At 36.9% G+C, this 14494-nt stretch overlaps 2 protein-coding genes across 4 annotated transcripts; one reads left to right on the top strand and one right to left on the bottom strand.

Annotated features, from left to right (window-relative positions):
* Positions 1–460: 460 nt before the first annotated feature.
* snx11 (sorting nexin 11) lies at positions 461–7982 on the bottom strand. Of its 3 annotated transcripts, none has more exons than XM_026277500.1 (7): positions 7688–7982; positions 5656–5710; positions 5319–5405; positions 4714–4814; positions 2365–2460; positions 1996–2226; positions 461–1908 (listed from the first exon to the last, which is right to left on the bottom strand). In XM_026277500.1, the coding sequence occupies exons 2-7, from the start codon at positions 5677–5679 to the stop codon at positions 867–869; spliced, it is 1581 nt and encodes a 526-aa protein (XP_026133285.1). In that variant the 5' UTR covers positions 5680–5710; positions 7688–7982; the 3' UTR covers positions 461–866. The 3 variants fall into 3 exon arrangements, with proteins under 3 accessions (XP_026133285.1, XP_026133286.1, XP_026133284.1); XM_026277501.1 differs by having other exon boundaries at positions 7801–7982; XM_026277499.1 differs by lacking the exon at positions 7688–7982 and adding an exon at positions 5806–5978.
* Positions 7339–14406, top strand: si:dkey-220f10.4 (tubby protein homolog). The gene is made up of 14 exons (XM_026277497.1): positions 7339–7435; positions 8962–9024; positions 9099–9142; positions 9250–9406; positions 9503–9742; positions 9833–9952; positions 10082–10216; positions 10308–10492; positions 11252–11410; positions 12562–12674; positions 12748–12862; positions 12961–13059; positions 13672–13843; positions 13961–14406. The coding sequence occupies exons 3-14, from the start codon at positions 9101–9103 to the stop codon at positions 14092–14094; spliced, it is 1671 nt and encodes a 556-aa protein (XP_026133282.1). The 5' UTR covers positions 7339–7435; positions 8962–9024; positions 9099–9100; the 3' UTR covers positions 14095–14406.
* Positions 14407–14494: the final 88 nt, after the last annotated feature.

Genomic DNA, 14494 nt, shown 5'->3' with positions numbered 1-14494 from the left:
GGAACTGCCTCTGTGTACAACTGTTGACGCAGGCTACATTAAAGTGATGTTTATGTTTTGAATATGGATATTTTTCTCACAAAACACATCGATTCACTACAGGGGGCCCTTGTTCACCCCCGGAGCGGTGTGAGACACTTATTTTAATGGAAGGGCACTTTTTATTTCACTTCTTTTGGAATGATGCATGCAACACTAGCTGACTGCAACAAAAGAGCTTGAAAGATCAAAGACAATTTTTTATATAACTCCCAACTGGCTTTGACAGAAAAAAAAATCCATATACACCTAGGATGCCTCGGGGATGAGTAAAATGCAGCCTAATTTTCGTTTCTGGGTGAACTAACCCTTTAAATTACCCAAAGTTGCAGTAGAGCAAACATGTGAGAGCAACATGGTTCTACAGTTGGGAGAAAAAGGAAGTGCCAGATAAAATCTGGTTTTGCTAAAACAGATCGGCAACATGTCATGGGGTAATTCCTGTTGCTAAAATCATACAAATACAGAAATATTTTGATTAAGGATGGTGAATATTAGAATCAAGGTGCCACAGTGATGTACACTGCTTTTTCTCGCCTGCTACAGTGGATTTATAACGGTTCGATGCATGTGCAATTTGCTCACAATCCTGAATGGCACATTAGTCAGTGCATTATCTGTGTTTGTCCACATTGTTTGTAGGGGAAAAACTACAGCTCGGTCTAATCATTCAGTGTATCTAGTCTGTAACTGAAAAAGTTAACAGTGGATCAATGCTGAGAACAGTTACATGCACTCATTCACACAGTAGAAAGACTTCTTGGATGTTGACTGGGAATGAGCTGAAGGGAGTCCATCTATGTAACCCTGTCCAATCTATGACTGTACTAATTCCCATGGGAATTGGTATCTGTTTGGTGTGTAGTGATGATAGGAGGAATGTCCATCTCGTGACATTGCTTTGAATCCATCTCTATGGCTTGTAAAACAAGTGTGTTGACATCAGCAGTATTGGCATTGAGGTTACTGACAGTCACGGGGGGCGTTTGCATGCTCACCGCTTCCTTAGATCCCTCAAGTATCAAAAGGGCACTGCCAGGTTGAAGACATTTTGCATTGAGCTTGTTCACTTCGCCAACATGCACCTCATTCTCATTTATGGCCACTTCCTGAGCAACAGCATTGTCGTCACTAACTCCATTCTCTTGGACCTCATGCTCCTCTGTTATCTCAGCTTTATCTTGATCATCAGTATTTGATGTGCTCTCCTCGCAAGCATAATGGAGCGCAACATCTTCTGCGGTTTCAAGTACCTTCTCAGCATCAGCACTGAGATCAATAGTAACTTCATTTTTATGGATCCTTTCTCCTGAATCTTCTTCATGAAGGACCTTGTCAGGGGTTTGTCTCACAGTGCTATCCAGTTCAAGTCCAACATCTTGACTTCCCTTCTTCGCTTCATTGATATCATCAATCTTTTTCTCGATGACTTCGTCTACTGAGGTAACTTCAACTGCGTCTTCGGCAACAGACGTTTCTTGATCAAGATCTTCTTCATTGTGGGCATCTCCTTGCTGAAGCTCATCTTCAATGAGTCCGGCAATTTGTGGAGCTAGATATTCACAATCATAACTTTGTAGATCCTTGGCATCTTCATCAAGCCTTTGCGTTTCTTTTGAGTAAATGTTTCCGTCCTCTTCCTCAGTTTCTACAGAAACAACAAGGTTTGGGTGGACTTCAACTACTAGTTTAATGTAACTCTCTCCCTCTTGAGGCAGCTGCTCATGGCTGATTCCGTGCTTCAGGTCAAGTGAAGACTGTTCTGCATCACTCAGTCTCCACTCAAAGTCTGAAACATCTGTAAGTTCATTTAGAGGCCCACTGGAAGTGGCTCCTGGACTTTGTAATGAAGGAAGGTGAGGAGCAGGGCTGTAAAGAGATCTTTAATCTTAATATTATATCAGAAAGAGCTTTATGTATTTGCAACTGTTTTTTATTTTAGTTTTTTATATATACCTCTCTACAGATTCATATGGAAGAGTGGCGGGCCATAATTTTTGGGTCTCGTCCACATCCCCTTCCTCCTGCACCCAGCCACGGTTAGAGGAAGCATAAGTCAGAATGGCTTCAGTAACAGTGTAAGGGGTGTGACCCTGCACACAATCCTCAATGTGCTTGACAGGAAGCTGAGTCTGCAGGAAAAGATGGAGCTGGCTATCTGACAGGCATACCGTCATGTGCAGCACTCTGTATAGAAAGACAAAATACTGCGAGTTAAAATTAACGTTTCTGTACTATTTTACGTGCTATTTTTAACTATGCCATTTTTTTAATGTTTGTAAGAAGCAAGTACTATAAGATTTTAAAGAAAGAGCTGGAACTGACTTATCCAAGAAGCTCTGAAGACCTTTTCTCCTCCTTTCAATTAATTCATCATTAATAAACGAGAAGAAAGTCTTTTTCGGCAGATCAGGAACAGGTCTGTGGGAAATACAGTGATGCATTATGGCTTTAAAAAAAGGAAAACACAATGCAGATAAACTTACTACTACATAGCAAATTGTTAATATTGCTTGTAGTAAATTTAAATAAAATCATAGGCGGAGGGTGAACCAACCATAGGGTAAGGTTAAAACAGCCAAATGTATTAACAGGGTGGCCACCACTAACAAAAGCGTGGCCACTCTTTTGGCCCCCCCACTCAAAACTGCAGTTTTTGTCCATTTTTTTTCTTGACAAGAAATGCATTTACCGTATTTTTCAGACTATAAGTCGCATCAGTCCAAAAATATGTCATGAGGAAAAAAAACATTAGTCACACTGGACTATAAGTCGCATTTATCTAGAACCAAGAACCGAGAGGAAACATTACCGTCTACAGCCGCGAGAGGGCACTAGGTTCATTTCTCTTTGATTTTGATAAGTCGCACCTGACTATAAGTCGCAGGACCAGCCAAACTATGAAAAAAAGTCAGACTTATAGTCCAGAAAATACAGTATTTAGACGCAGAACCGCCGTATCTCTTTAGGCTATGACCACATCAAACGAGATACTTTTCAGATGCGCACTTCCCCTCAGCATCATGCGCGAGTCAAACGAGCGTGGAAAAGCTAAGGCAGCCAAATGAGCTTCAGTAGAACAACTGTGAACTGCGGTCTGATGAGATATTGTTAAAATAAAATAACCCCTTTTTATATTCTGGCATTCATGACGGTTTATTTTGGCCTTTTTCAAATTTTTATCACTATGCATGCCTCATCCAGGAGTATGCAATGTTGGAGAGCAAGCATTTTGGAGTTTCTAGAAGCTGAATAAACAATAATGCTATAGTGAGCCCCTTTATTAAAATACCTGGAGGTGAGGAATAATACAAAAATTGTCATTCACAAAGTATTACTTGATCTAATTTACAAATATCTCAATTACAGTTAAGTAGAAATTCATTGTATTTAGTTGTGTTTTAGGCACTAAAACAGTCTAGTAGCCTACATTATAATCAAACATTTTTATATTGAAATAATGAAGATTTCTGTGTCACTACAGACTGATTGCTGGTCCCTCCCTGGCAGAGTATGTGAGTGGAGTGGCAACAATTTCCCCTTCGCGCTCAGAGCATTTAATAATCACTCCGCTCCGGGTTCACAATTTCCTGCTCCCGCTCCACTCCGCGCTCAGTGATACCAGAAACACCGCTCCGCCTTCGCTCCGTGGCTAAAGTATTTTAGTATGTTTGAAATGTTATGTTCATAACGTAGCCTATATAAAAATAAAAATATAAAATAATAACAGGAGAGTTTCAAAGTGGCTTAGGATATAGTGTGCAAACTTTTTTTTCCTACCACATGAAAAAAAAGCTTGAGCTTAATTAAATTCTTCTGGAGCACTAGTTCTCAGTATTAAACATCATAAACACATCTTTTTTGGCAAGAACCAGACATGGGTGTCATGTAGGGTAAATACTTTTTTTAATGGGACATAATTCGTATTTAACGAGATTGCAATTTAATAATAACGCCAGAAATTTAATTATATAATTTTTCCTTTCCACGATTATTCAAACAGCGAATAAATTATATTTAGAGAATAACATTATCACTAACATTGATCTATTGTGAGTTTAAGCCCTCTCAAGATTGAAGATTTAAGTTATTCTTATAGTTATTGTTTCAGCAGATTTTCTCAAATAAACTAAACTATCGTTATAATCACTAAAGCTGTATAAAGGGTGAAATTAATCTCTTAATTTGTACATACATCTGCTCTTTGTTGTTTATGATGAGGGAAATCGCAATAGTCCGGAATTCAGTCAGTGAACGCACACGTGCGCAACAAAACTGATGAGTTTCAGCGGGGACTCATCTGAACGTTTCTGCTTTGCCATTGCATTCCCAAACTCAACAGAATTGTGTGTGATTGGTTAAAATGTGCAACACTGTAAAACGCCTAAAATAAAATATGGCGCAACATGAAAATATCTTAATTTAATGCCGCATTCGACACTGTCTAATGTCTATTCACATTCCCTTTGCTAGCAACAGACGTAATAGATTATATTTGTTTGTGCAGGGGCATTTTTTTAAGCCTTCCCCAGCCTTACACATGCTCCGCCTATGAATAAAAAGTAAACAGAATATATATATATATATATATACATGCACACACACAAACACAATTTTGACTGGCTGAGACATGTATGCAGCTATACAGTCATGTGTTTGTGCAAAGGAACTTACACTAGACCAGCATACTTTTGCAGTTTTTTCTTCAACCACACAAACTCGCTGAATCGCCGCCTCACACAGGATGTTTTGGCAGTGAATGCTTTGCTGTTTGTCTGGTGAAAAAACCAAGTAGCCAGATAAGATAACACAAGGGCATTTAAAAACAAGTGTTGATCAACAGAAGTATAAACATGCATATAGTGAAAGACTGATATATCGGCCAGTATTTGGCTATCAAGATGGTGTGTGCTTATCTACAGAAGGTTCATTTATCTTCAAAATACCAGTTTCAGTAGAAGCAGTTTTGTGTGCATTTTATTTGCTGTGCACTAAAATGCTTAATGTACAATATATCAGACACAGCCAGTTCTGCCCTCTAAATATCATTATAAATATCATAAATTATGGTCACTGAAATGCAATGAACTAAAAAAACCTCATGTAGCATTAATCAACGCCAAAACTGTAGAATTATATAAATTATAACTTATTCATTATAAATTAATCTTAACATTTTAATGAGTTTTCATGTCTAAACAAGTATTTAAAAAACTTTGGTAGTTGGAAAGGGTCACATTATTAGATTATAATCTGATAATACTAACAAAAATACTCACATGAAGGAAAATTTTGAAGTCCACATATGAGTTCCACGACCCTTCGTTTTGCACGCGAGGATCCTGAACTCTCACAGCAATGAACTCCTTTTAAAAAAGTTAAAGAAACATTTTCAAGACCAAAACGTTTATGATATTTTATACCTTCCAAAGGACAATCATGCGGTCCCTTGTTGTCAACAGCAAAACCTTTAGTGTCAAATCAGCTGTTTTGTAATCTGCTGTCTCAATATCTGAATGACTTAAACCCATAATAACTCATTGCTTACGTGCAATATTTAGATCTGCCATTGCATATCACACAGACAAACTGGAAAGAATAAGAAAGAGAACTTACATCTTGCTCTTGACTTCTGATCATCCTACCAGAGGTAACACGACACAATGGGCATCTGTGGAAAAACAGTCACTGCAGCATGAGTCATCAACCACGATCTAAACATCCCTTATCATGCATGTTCTGATACATGTTTTTTTTTTTACTTACATGATTTTGTCTTTTCTGTCTTTGCTTTGTTTTGCCATAACTTAAGGAAAGCAAATGTTTTCACAAATCCATAAAGGGAGAAATCAACAGATTCCTCAGACCTCGTATGGTCTCCTCTCCAAAACATCACTAATTATTGATTTAAGTGTCTAGGGGACAAATATCTCCAGACTTGCTCTTTAAACCCCTGTGAGGAATAACCTGCCCCTCCTCCTCCTCCTCCCCTAAACGTCCATTAATCAGAGGAGGGGGAGACTGCAGACCTGGAGCAGGCAGTTTTACCCCCTTGCTGTTACTGATGCGTCCAGCAGGGGGAGGCTGTATATGAGCCATCAGAACAGAAGCCACACGAATGATCATGCCTCGTCATTGTTTACATAATCACCTCAGTAAAACTCCCACATGGCAATACTCACATTTCTATTCTTGATATCCTATGTTCATACAGTTTAAATGAAATTAAAACATTTTAATTATTAACCTGCCTATTTATTGTCAGTGACAAGAGTTGTCGTGTTGGGGGGTCAGCAAATTCAAATGTTTTCTTTCTGTTGAAATGCAAGGCAGTGGCCAAAGGAATATAAGATTCACATTGTTTTTAATGTCAAATAGTTTATCCATAAGGTGAAACCATTGCTCTAAAAATAATGTTTTTTTCCCCTTCTGGTTATTGTAGAAGAGACACTTTTCATTTTGTTGTATAAAGCTAAATATGTGAAATGGTACTTGGCTACTTGGGGTGTGTGATCAATCTCAATTCTTTCTCTGGTTGTCCATTATCTGTGCCCTGGCTTTTGTGTAGAATCGGTGCATCCTAAAGGCTGAGGAGAAATTTCTCTGAGGACCTGTCATTTACATAAGTTACTGTAAGGATACTATAAAGGAAAACATGTCAAACTATCCAACCTTTTTTTTTTTTTAACCAGTGAGTGGGAGCATTTTGACCGGCGGACTGAACAACAAATAAAAGACATTCATCCTAGTTCATGTTTTTAATACATTTTTGTACACAAAAAAGTTTGTCTTTTTCTTCTCAGATGGTTAAATGGCCCTTTGAATTTTAGAAAAGGGTGAATTGTATGTCTTTATCAAATGCTTTGTAGGACACTATTCTGTAGCTGTATGACAACCAGTAGTGAATATTAAAGCATAAATAAATATTCAATATTTAACTGATGGTCCAAATGATTACACTGTTTGTCTGATGGGCTAAATATCTGAATGTGACTTTATATATAAATTCACAACAACATATATATCATTCCATCACCTGTACATATGAAAACCTACAGTGAATCTAATAAGGCTACAGTAGATTACGTATCATTACATTGTCCATTTGATCCAAATTTGTGTATTATTATTTTTTCAAAAACACAAATTCAGTTGTCTCCTGTAGGCTATTTATGTAGACCAAAAGTGAATACATACAGATATTTGAATTCGTTAGTGCAGATCATCTGATATCTTAATGTAATGTTTATATTTAAATTCACATGCAAAAACAACAAAACCCTCAATTAGTCAATGTCTATGGACGGGACGGTTATTAATGAAGTTTCGAGCGTCGGTTTAATCATTTCGCTGTATATCCTCCTCAGGGGCCGTAGATCTGTCTGCTACAAACCAGGTCCTGTCTGCAGCCTCCCCGTATAGATTAATCATGATTATTTGTTAGTTCTGTGGTTAATAATGTCATTTACCCGTGATTACAGAGGAAATGAATTGAAACCTGACATACTTAGCAATCCTGTTAAGAGGAATACTCTGGCATTAGTGTATACTTAGTGGCCTTTAATTCGTTAACTTGTCTGCTCTCTGTCACACACTTTTTAGCTCAAGAAAAATAACTAAAAGATACATACATTGGTATGATACTTACTGTAAGATATGGTATGATACTTTATTTCCAGGTTGAACTTCAGGTAACGTTAACGTTAGCGCAAGTTAATGTGCTCATAGCTACAAATGTCAAAAATAAAGTAGAATTCGTACCTTCATCTCATCCGTCCGTAATAAATTGTGATTTTTCTTAAATGTCACTTAAACTGTATTACACAAACAGATAAAACAGATTAGAAGTATAAAAAAAACACGTCAAAACATCGTTGAGATTATGCGAGTTGAGTAACGTGATCAGTTTCGTTTTTCTTCAGCTGTGAATATATAAATAAGCTGAGGGGAGATACTGCCATCTAGGGCACGGGTGGTTAGTCTGCTTATGAGTTATGCTTATGATGCTAAAACTAGCAATGGGGGCACTAGGTTTTGAGACACAGAACTAATAGATAACATAATTTCCCGTTTCAACGAACGTTGGTTGTTTTGTATTAACATTTATTAAAATATATTTCCTGAAATCTGGAGGAAGTTGCATAAATTTAACCTCTGTGATGACCCTAGACTGGTCAACTAGCAGTTAGCCAAGGGCTAATCGATCATATTCTTTGGACTTTCTATGTAACTGACTTTAAGCTATAACCAGTCAAAACGAAAAAAAAAAAGAAAAAAGATCACTAACTTATAAGACTATTTTGCAACTGGCCTGAAAAGCTCATAAAGGTTCAAAATGCTTGTTTTATTACTGCGTTAGAGTTAAAAGTTTCTTAAAGGGGGAACTTTGGATAAGTCTTTATATTACTCCATTAATTTAAACAATTAAATAAATAAAACACATTTTTAAGTGTGAAACGTTACATAAGTAAGGCAAGTGATACATTAACAAATTTTAAGAATATAAATAAGAATAAAACTGTAAAGTGCTGCACAAGTCAGTGCATGAAAAAAAAAAACTAATTTAAAGGAAACATCTTTTAAACATCTTTTAAAAATAGCCTATGTATTGTAATTGACATTTACAGACACAATAGTGTATTTAGGATGTTTTCTTCCCACAAGTCAAAAAAAAAATAGACAAGTTAAGGAAGCAAAATCTCAAAATCGACAAGTGCCTTAATAAACAGTGGTTAGTCTTGCATTAAATGCTTAATTTGACAGGAATTTGCAGAAATATATATATTCGTTTTTGGTATTACACTTAATATTGTGACACTGGTGCGGTTTTCAGTAAGGATGAAGGATCTGTTCTACATGACGTCTCAGTGGAGTGTAAGAACTTTATCCGCTGTAATCTTCTTTAGCTTCTGTCGCATACAGGTGGGGATGTCATATGGAGCTGCAGAGACAGACGGAGACAATGAGACATCGCTTCGATAGCTGGTGAGTTTATGAAAATAAAAACATGGAATCTTTGTCAAAATGTTGATAGCCTATTTGTTCTTTTCCAACACAAGAAATGGAGGATGCAGGTGTCCGACAACAGAAGCTGGACAATCAGGTAAGTATCTCAGAAATGAATGTCTTTGGATTAGACTATATATATATATATATATATATATATATATATATCTGATGCAGCAGTTCATATCATGTCAATTCTTACAGCGTTCGCTATTAATCAAGAAACAACAAAGAAGAAGGACAGATGCCCGGATGATCACTGCGAATCGTGACATTCGTCCCAAGACACGCAAACAGAAAGCTGAGTCTGATGATACAGCTTTATTGATAAGCCAATCTCAGAGCAACGTTTCCCTCAGTGGTTTGTAATCACTTACTGTGTTGTATTGTTAACATGTAATGTTTTTTATTAGTCATCCGTTTTACAGAAAATAACACCCTGCCTTTTTATTGTCAGACACACAGCCCGAGCAGATTTACGAAAACACGGTGGAAGAGATTTGTTTAGGAGAGATGACCATTTCATCCAGGACAGAAGAGGCTTCTGAAGAGGTTGCTCAGTCTGTTCCGGTCATCCCTAAGAAAATCGATCTAGAGATCAGCCCACGGCACAGCACTAAATGCACTTTAGTCACAGACGGACAGGCAGATGGAAAGAAAACTAAGAAGAAGGGTGTTAAAAAAGGGCAAACAAAATGTGAGTTTTTTATTTCTATGTTCAATTATAACCTTTGTATCTGCCTTTCGCGTGACATGCCTTTACATTTACTTGAATTGCACATTCTAGTACTTGAGGACAAACCTGCATTAGAAGTGGAGGAAAATGAGGGGAAAGAGAAAAAAACAGTGAAGAAGAAGGATAAGAAAAATGAATCCAAGGAGAAAGTGAAGACAGAGGAACAGGCTTGTAAGTGTACCGGAGATGTGTCTCCATTGTTAGAGGCCGTTTCCTGTCACACGGCCCAGTGCCTCATCCATAAATAGGAAATAAGCTGACATTGGCATTGTTAACATTCCAACTCTGGGTATTTTACAGCGATTCAGACCATTCAGACTGATTCAGTTGTGGAAATCAACATTAATGAAGAGAAAGAACCTGAATCAGAGAGCGAGGACGAAACAAAAGACTGCGTTCCTCCAACACCAAAGAAAAAACAACATCCCAAACCGAGTATAAAATCATACATGTCTTAACCTTTTTGTTTCATGATGGTTTCGTTTGATCTGGCCTGATTGGTAATATTAGTTTTCTGTCGTTGTAGTGAGATGTCATCTCAGTGATAGTGAAGAAGAAAAAGAGGACGAAGAGGAGGAGGACAAAAAGAGGGAAGCTAAAAAACCACCAAAGAAGTCTAAAAAAGGAGCAAAAACTGATGACAGTATTGCTTCTTTAAACTCCAACTATAAGGAGCCCGTCTCTGATAGTGATTCTTTGGACATGGGAAGAGTAAGATGTAGTCTATATTAATTTGTTTAGTGTTATATACACTGTGTGTGTGCATATTATTTATAAATATTAATTTTCCATTTAAATTTGAAAGCTAAAAAGTCATTTTGTTTTGCCCTTTTTATGAGATAAAGGTGCTGTATGTAAGTTTTTGACTCTACTAAAGCATAAAAATAGAATAACATGTTTTAAGATATTTAAGAAACAAGAAAAACAACGCTACAGTCAGTTATTCTCCTTTGAAAATGTGCGTTCCTGGCCGCAATGTCAATCTTTGTTTTGGTTTGTGAAACCCGCTCACTGTCGGTTTACCCAATTGTATTTCGGCACCCTGGGTTGCCAGTTGGCGGAAACCTCAGTGTATTTAATTTCATTCATCATCAAGTGCGCTCGTTCCTGTTTGTGTCGTCGATCTGGCAACCTCCGTGTGACAAGTCTGAGGAGGAGGGACCGGGTGAAAAAAACCCTCTCCAATATTTTACATCTGGACCACAAAACCTAATTTAGCCACTCGGTGTGAATCCTACATACAGCACCTTTAAACATGTATTTATAGTTATTTTTTTTTTAAGTTCTAAGTTGTTTTAGTACTTCAACTTAAACTAAAAGTTTATTATTATTATTTTGTATTTCACTTTATTATTTCAAGCAAGGAAAATTATATATATATATATATATATATATATATATATATATTTATGGTTTAAGGTTTAGTTGAAGTTAATACAATAACCCTGATCTTTTTTCTTTCTTGTGCAGTCCTCTCCGATGTCTTTGGAGGATCTGGAACAGTTTGCCATGCGTCCTGCTCCGAGAGATGTGACCATTCAGTGCAGGATCACCAGAGACAGGAGGGGAGTGGAGAAAGGCATCTTTCCCACATATTACCTCCATATGGAAAAGGAGGATGGGAAAAGGGTTAGCAGAAATGTGAATAAAGAAAAATACTAGCCGCGTTTCCACTGTCGAGCCAAAAGCGGGTGTGCTAGCGCGTGCCAGGGCCAGTCTCGTTTGCACTGTTACCTCTGGGGCTTGATCGTGCCTCGTTGGTGCTTCCTCGGGGCCAATGGCCCGGGTTTTTTGGCCCAACGAAAACCTTGGGCCAAAGCGGGCCGACTGGGGCTGGAGGAGTGGTTATGAACAAAGGCAGAGTTTCTTGTCTGGAGAGCTCAGCGCTGCAAATCGTTTCAGAAAGCTGAAAACTTCAACACCAGCATTAAAGACTTTTGAAAATAAGTTGAGCTCAAATCTCACTTTCAGTCAGCAGCGAGTTTTTGAAATAACTTGATCCGATGGATTATAATCAGCATACAAGGCAGAAATATTTATAAGCGATGCAAAAGACTATTCACACTAGGCATTAACATTACCATAGTAAACATGGTAAATATGACCACTTGAAGAAATCAGATGTCAGCCTCTTATTCTCTATCACAATCGTGTATTTATTTAGTAACATATTTTATCTGTCATATCTCGTCTTGTTTAGTTTTTGTTTGGCAGCTTTTATGAAAATATGGAAATTATCATTATTTCTAAATGTGATGTATATAGGCTATTGTGACTTCAAATGAACAGAAACAGACTCGACTGAATGACAGATACATAATGTTCATAACGCTTTATTTCTGTGGGACTAATTTTCAATCCTGATAAATTAATTCATTATGATGCATCACCTTATTATAGTAAAACATCGATGCTTTTGGATTTAAATATTTAACAAAGCCTGTAAACAAACGGCAGCTTTTATAATGTTTGTTTTGTGATAGCGCTAGTTCTCGTGACTTATTTCTTATTCTGATAACTTCTCTTTGTTGGTGAAATGATGGGGTTGTGTGACGTTGTTCCTGACAGTGCGGGTTTTAGATAAAGCACAGCGGACCTTCTGGCCCATCGGTGGAAACGCTGTGCTATTTCTGCCTCAGTGCTACTGGCCCGAGGCTATTAGCCCTGCCTGGCCCATTTTAAGCCCTGGCTCGCACTGGACCGACAGTGGAAAAGCTGCTAATGTCATTTTCATTGCTTAACATATCATTGTTCTCTTGTCCAATGTTTCGAATGGGCAGGTCTTTCTGATGGCTGGCAGAAAAAGAAAGAAGTGCAAAACCTCGAATTATTTGATATCAATCGATCCTACCGATTTATCCAGAGATACTGAGAGCTACATTGGCAAACTAAGGTCAGAACCATTACAGTGCCCTATTACAAATATTGTTTGCAATTCTGCCCATGCTAAAAATGTGTCTCCTCAGATCAAATGTCTTGGGGACTAAATTCACTGTGTATGATAATGGCGTGAATCCAGAAAGGAAACCATTCATTAAAGAAACAGATACGCTGAGACAAGAGCTAGCAGCAATATGTTATGTAAGATGCCAACTTTGTGCTGTTTTTTCTTTAGATGTCTATGGTTTATGTGTGTGTGTGTATATATAAACGTTAATTTGTTCTTTACTGTCACACAGGAGAAAAATGTTTTGGGTTTCAAAGGACCTAGAAAAATGACAGTAATTATTCCTGGTATGCATGAGAATGATGAGAGAGTTGTTATTCGACCCAAAAATGTGAGTATTATGTTGGTGATCACATTTTATTTATTTATTTTTGATAATCAGTCGCAATATTATGTTTCTTCCTTTGGATATGCATTACCATTCAGAAGTTTAGGGTCCAAATTCTTTTTAATGTTTTTGAAAGAAGTCTCTTTTGCTCACCAAGGCTACATTTATTTGATCAGAAATAGAGTGTAATTGTAATAAAATGTGATGTCAAAGCTGGCAAATTCTCTGGTCTTCAATGTTACATGATCCTTCAAAAAATTGTTCTGATATGCTGATTTGGTGCTCAAGAACCTTTTTTTTTTTTATCTGTGTTTTTTTGGGGGAAACGGAAATACATTTCTTTTAAAGATTTTTTGGATAAATATAAAGATCAAAAGAACAGCACTGATTTGAAGTGTGAATTATTTTGTATTCTTTTAATGTAACATTTGACCAATGTAATGCGCTCTTTCTGTATAAATGTAGACTCCAAACCTTTGAATGGTAGTGTTTTTAATGTCTTGGAAATTTTTGTCACGCTTCCCTGAGATAAAATCTAATTATGTGTTTGGTTCACTTATTACACCATGTTTTATATATATTTCTAATGAAAATAATATCTCTTGCATGTCCCAGGAGCTGGAGTCTCTGCTCACCCGATATGAGAACGGAAACAAAGAGAATCTTGTCACCCTTTTAAATAAATCACCCAGCTGGAACGAGCAAACTCAGTCATATGTGCTAAATTTTCATGGCCGGGTTACTCAGGCATCTGTGAAAAACTTTCAGATTGTCCACCCAGATAATGGTGAGTGGTTCTTTTTACTCATTTTGTATTTTTAATTGCTATATTATATAATATATAACAATATTACAATTCCTACTTCTAATTCTAAATCTAATATCAGTGAATATCTCTCTCCAGAGGACTACATTGTGATGCAGTTTGGGCGAGTAGCTGAAGATGTGTTCTCCATGGACTACAGCTTTCCCATGTGTGCTCTGCAGGCTTTTGCCATCACTCTGTCTTCCTTTGATGGCAAACTGGCTTGTGAATGAGCCTCATTCATCTGTATTTTCTGTTCATTCAAAAAGGGAAACTTAGCTTTAATTTGATATTTGAATGTTCTTGCAGTCCTTTTAATGAATTTTAGAATTTAACTATTATCCACAATATTATCCACAGGTTGCAATGTACAGTAGATAATTTATCTGTTTTCCTAATTATGAATCTACAATTAGACATTTATTTTGTATTTATTCACGCTTTAATTGTTAATTTAAATTGCCTGCTCTCCAAGATATTTTCATTTCCTTCGTTTACATGAACAAAGAGAGATTGACATTGTTAAATAAAAACCTGTTGAATTCATATAAGGCTATATTATACAGTTATTCTTCCTAAAGTTACATTGACCAACTTACAGACCTTCTTTACGCGTTTGCTTTCTTAATGAGA

This window comes from Carassius auratus, chromosome 12, assembly GCF_003368295.1.
Source record: "Carassius auratus strain Wakin chromosome 12, ASM336829v1, whole genome shotgun sequence".
Classification (NCBI taxonomy): Eukaryota; Metazoa; Chordata; class Actinopteri; order Cypriniformes; family Cyprinidae; genus Carassius; species Carassius auratus.
The sequence above is the reverse complement of the archived record's forward strand: the minus strand, read 5'-3'. Positions and strand labels throughout refer to the sequence as shown.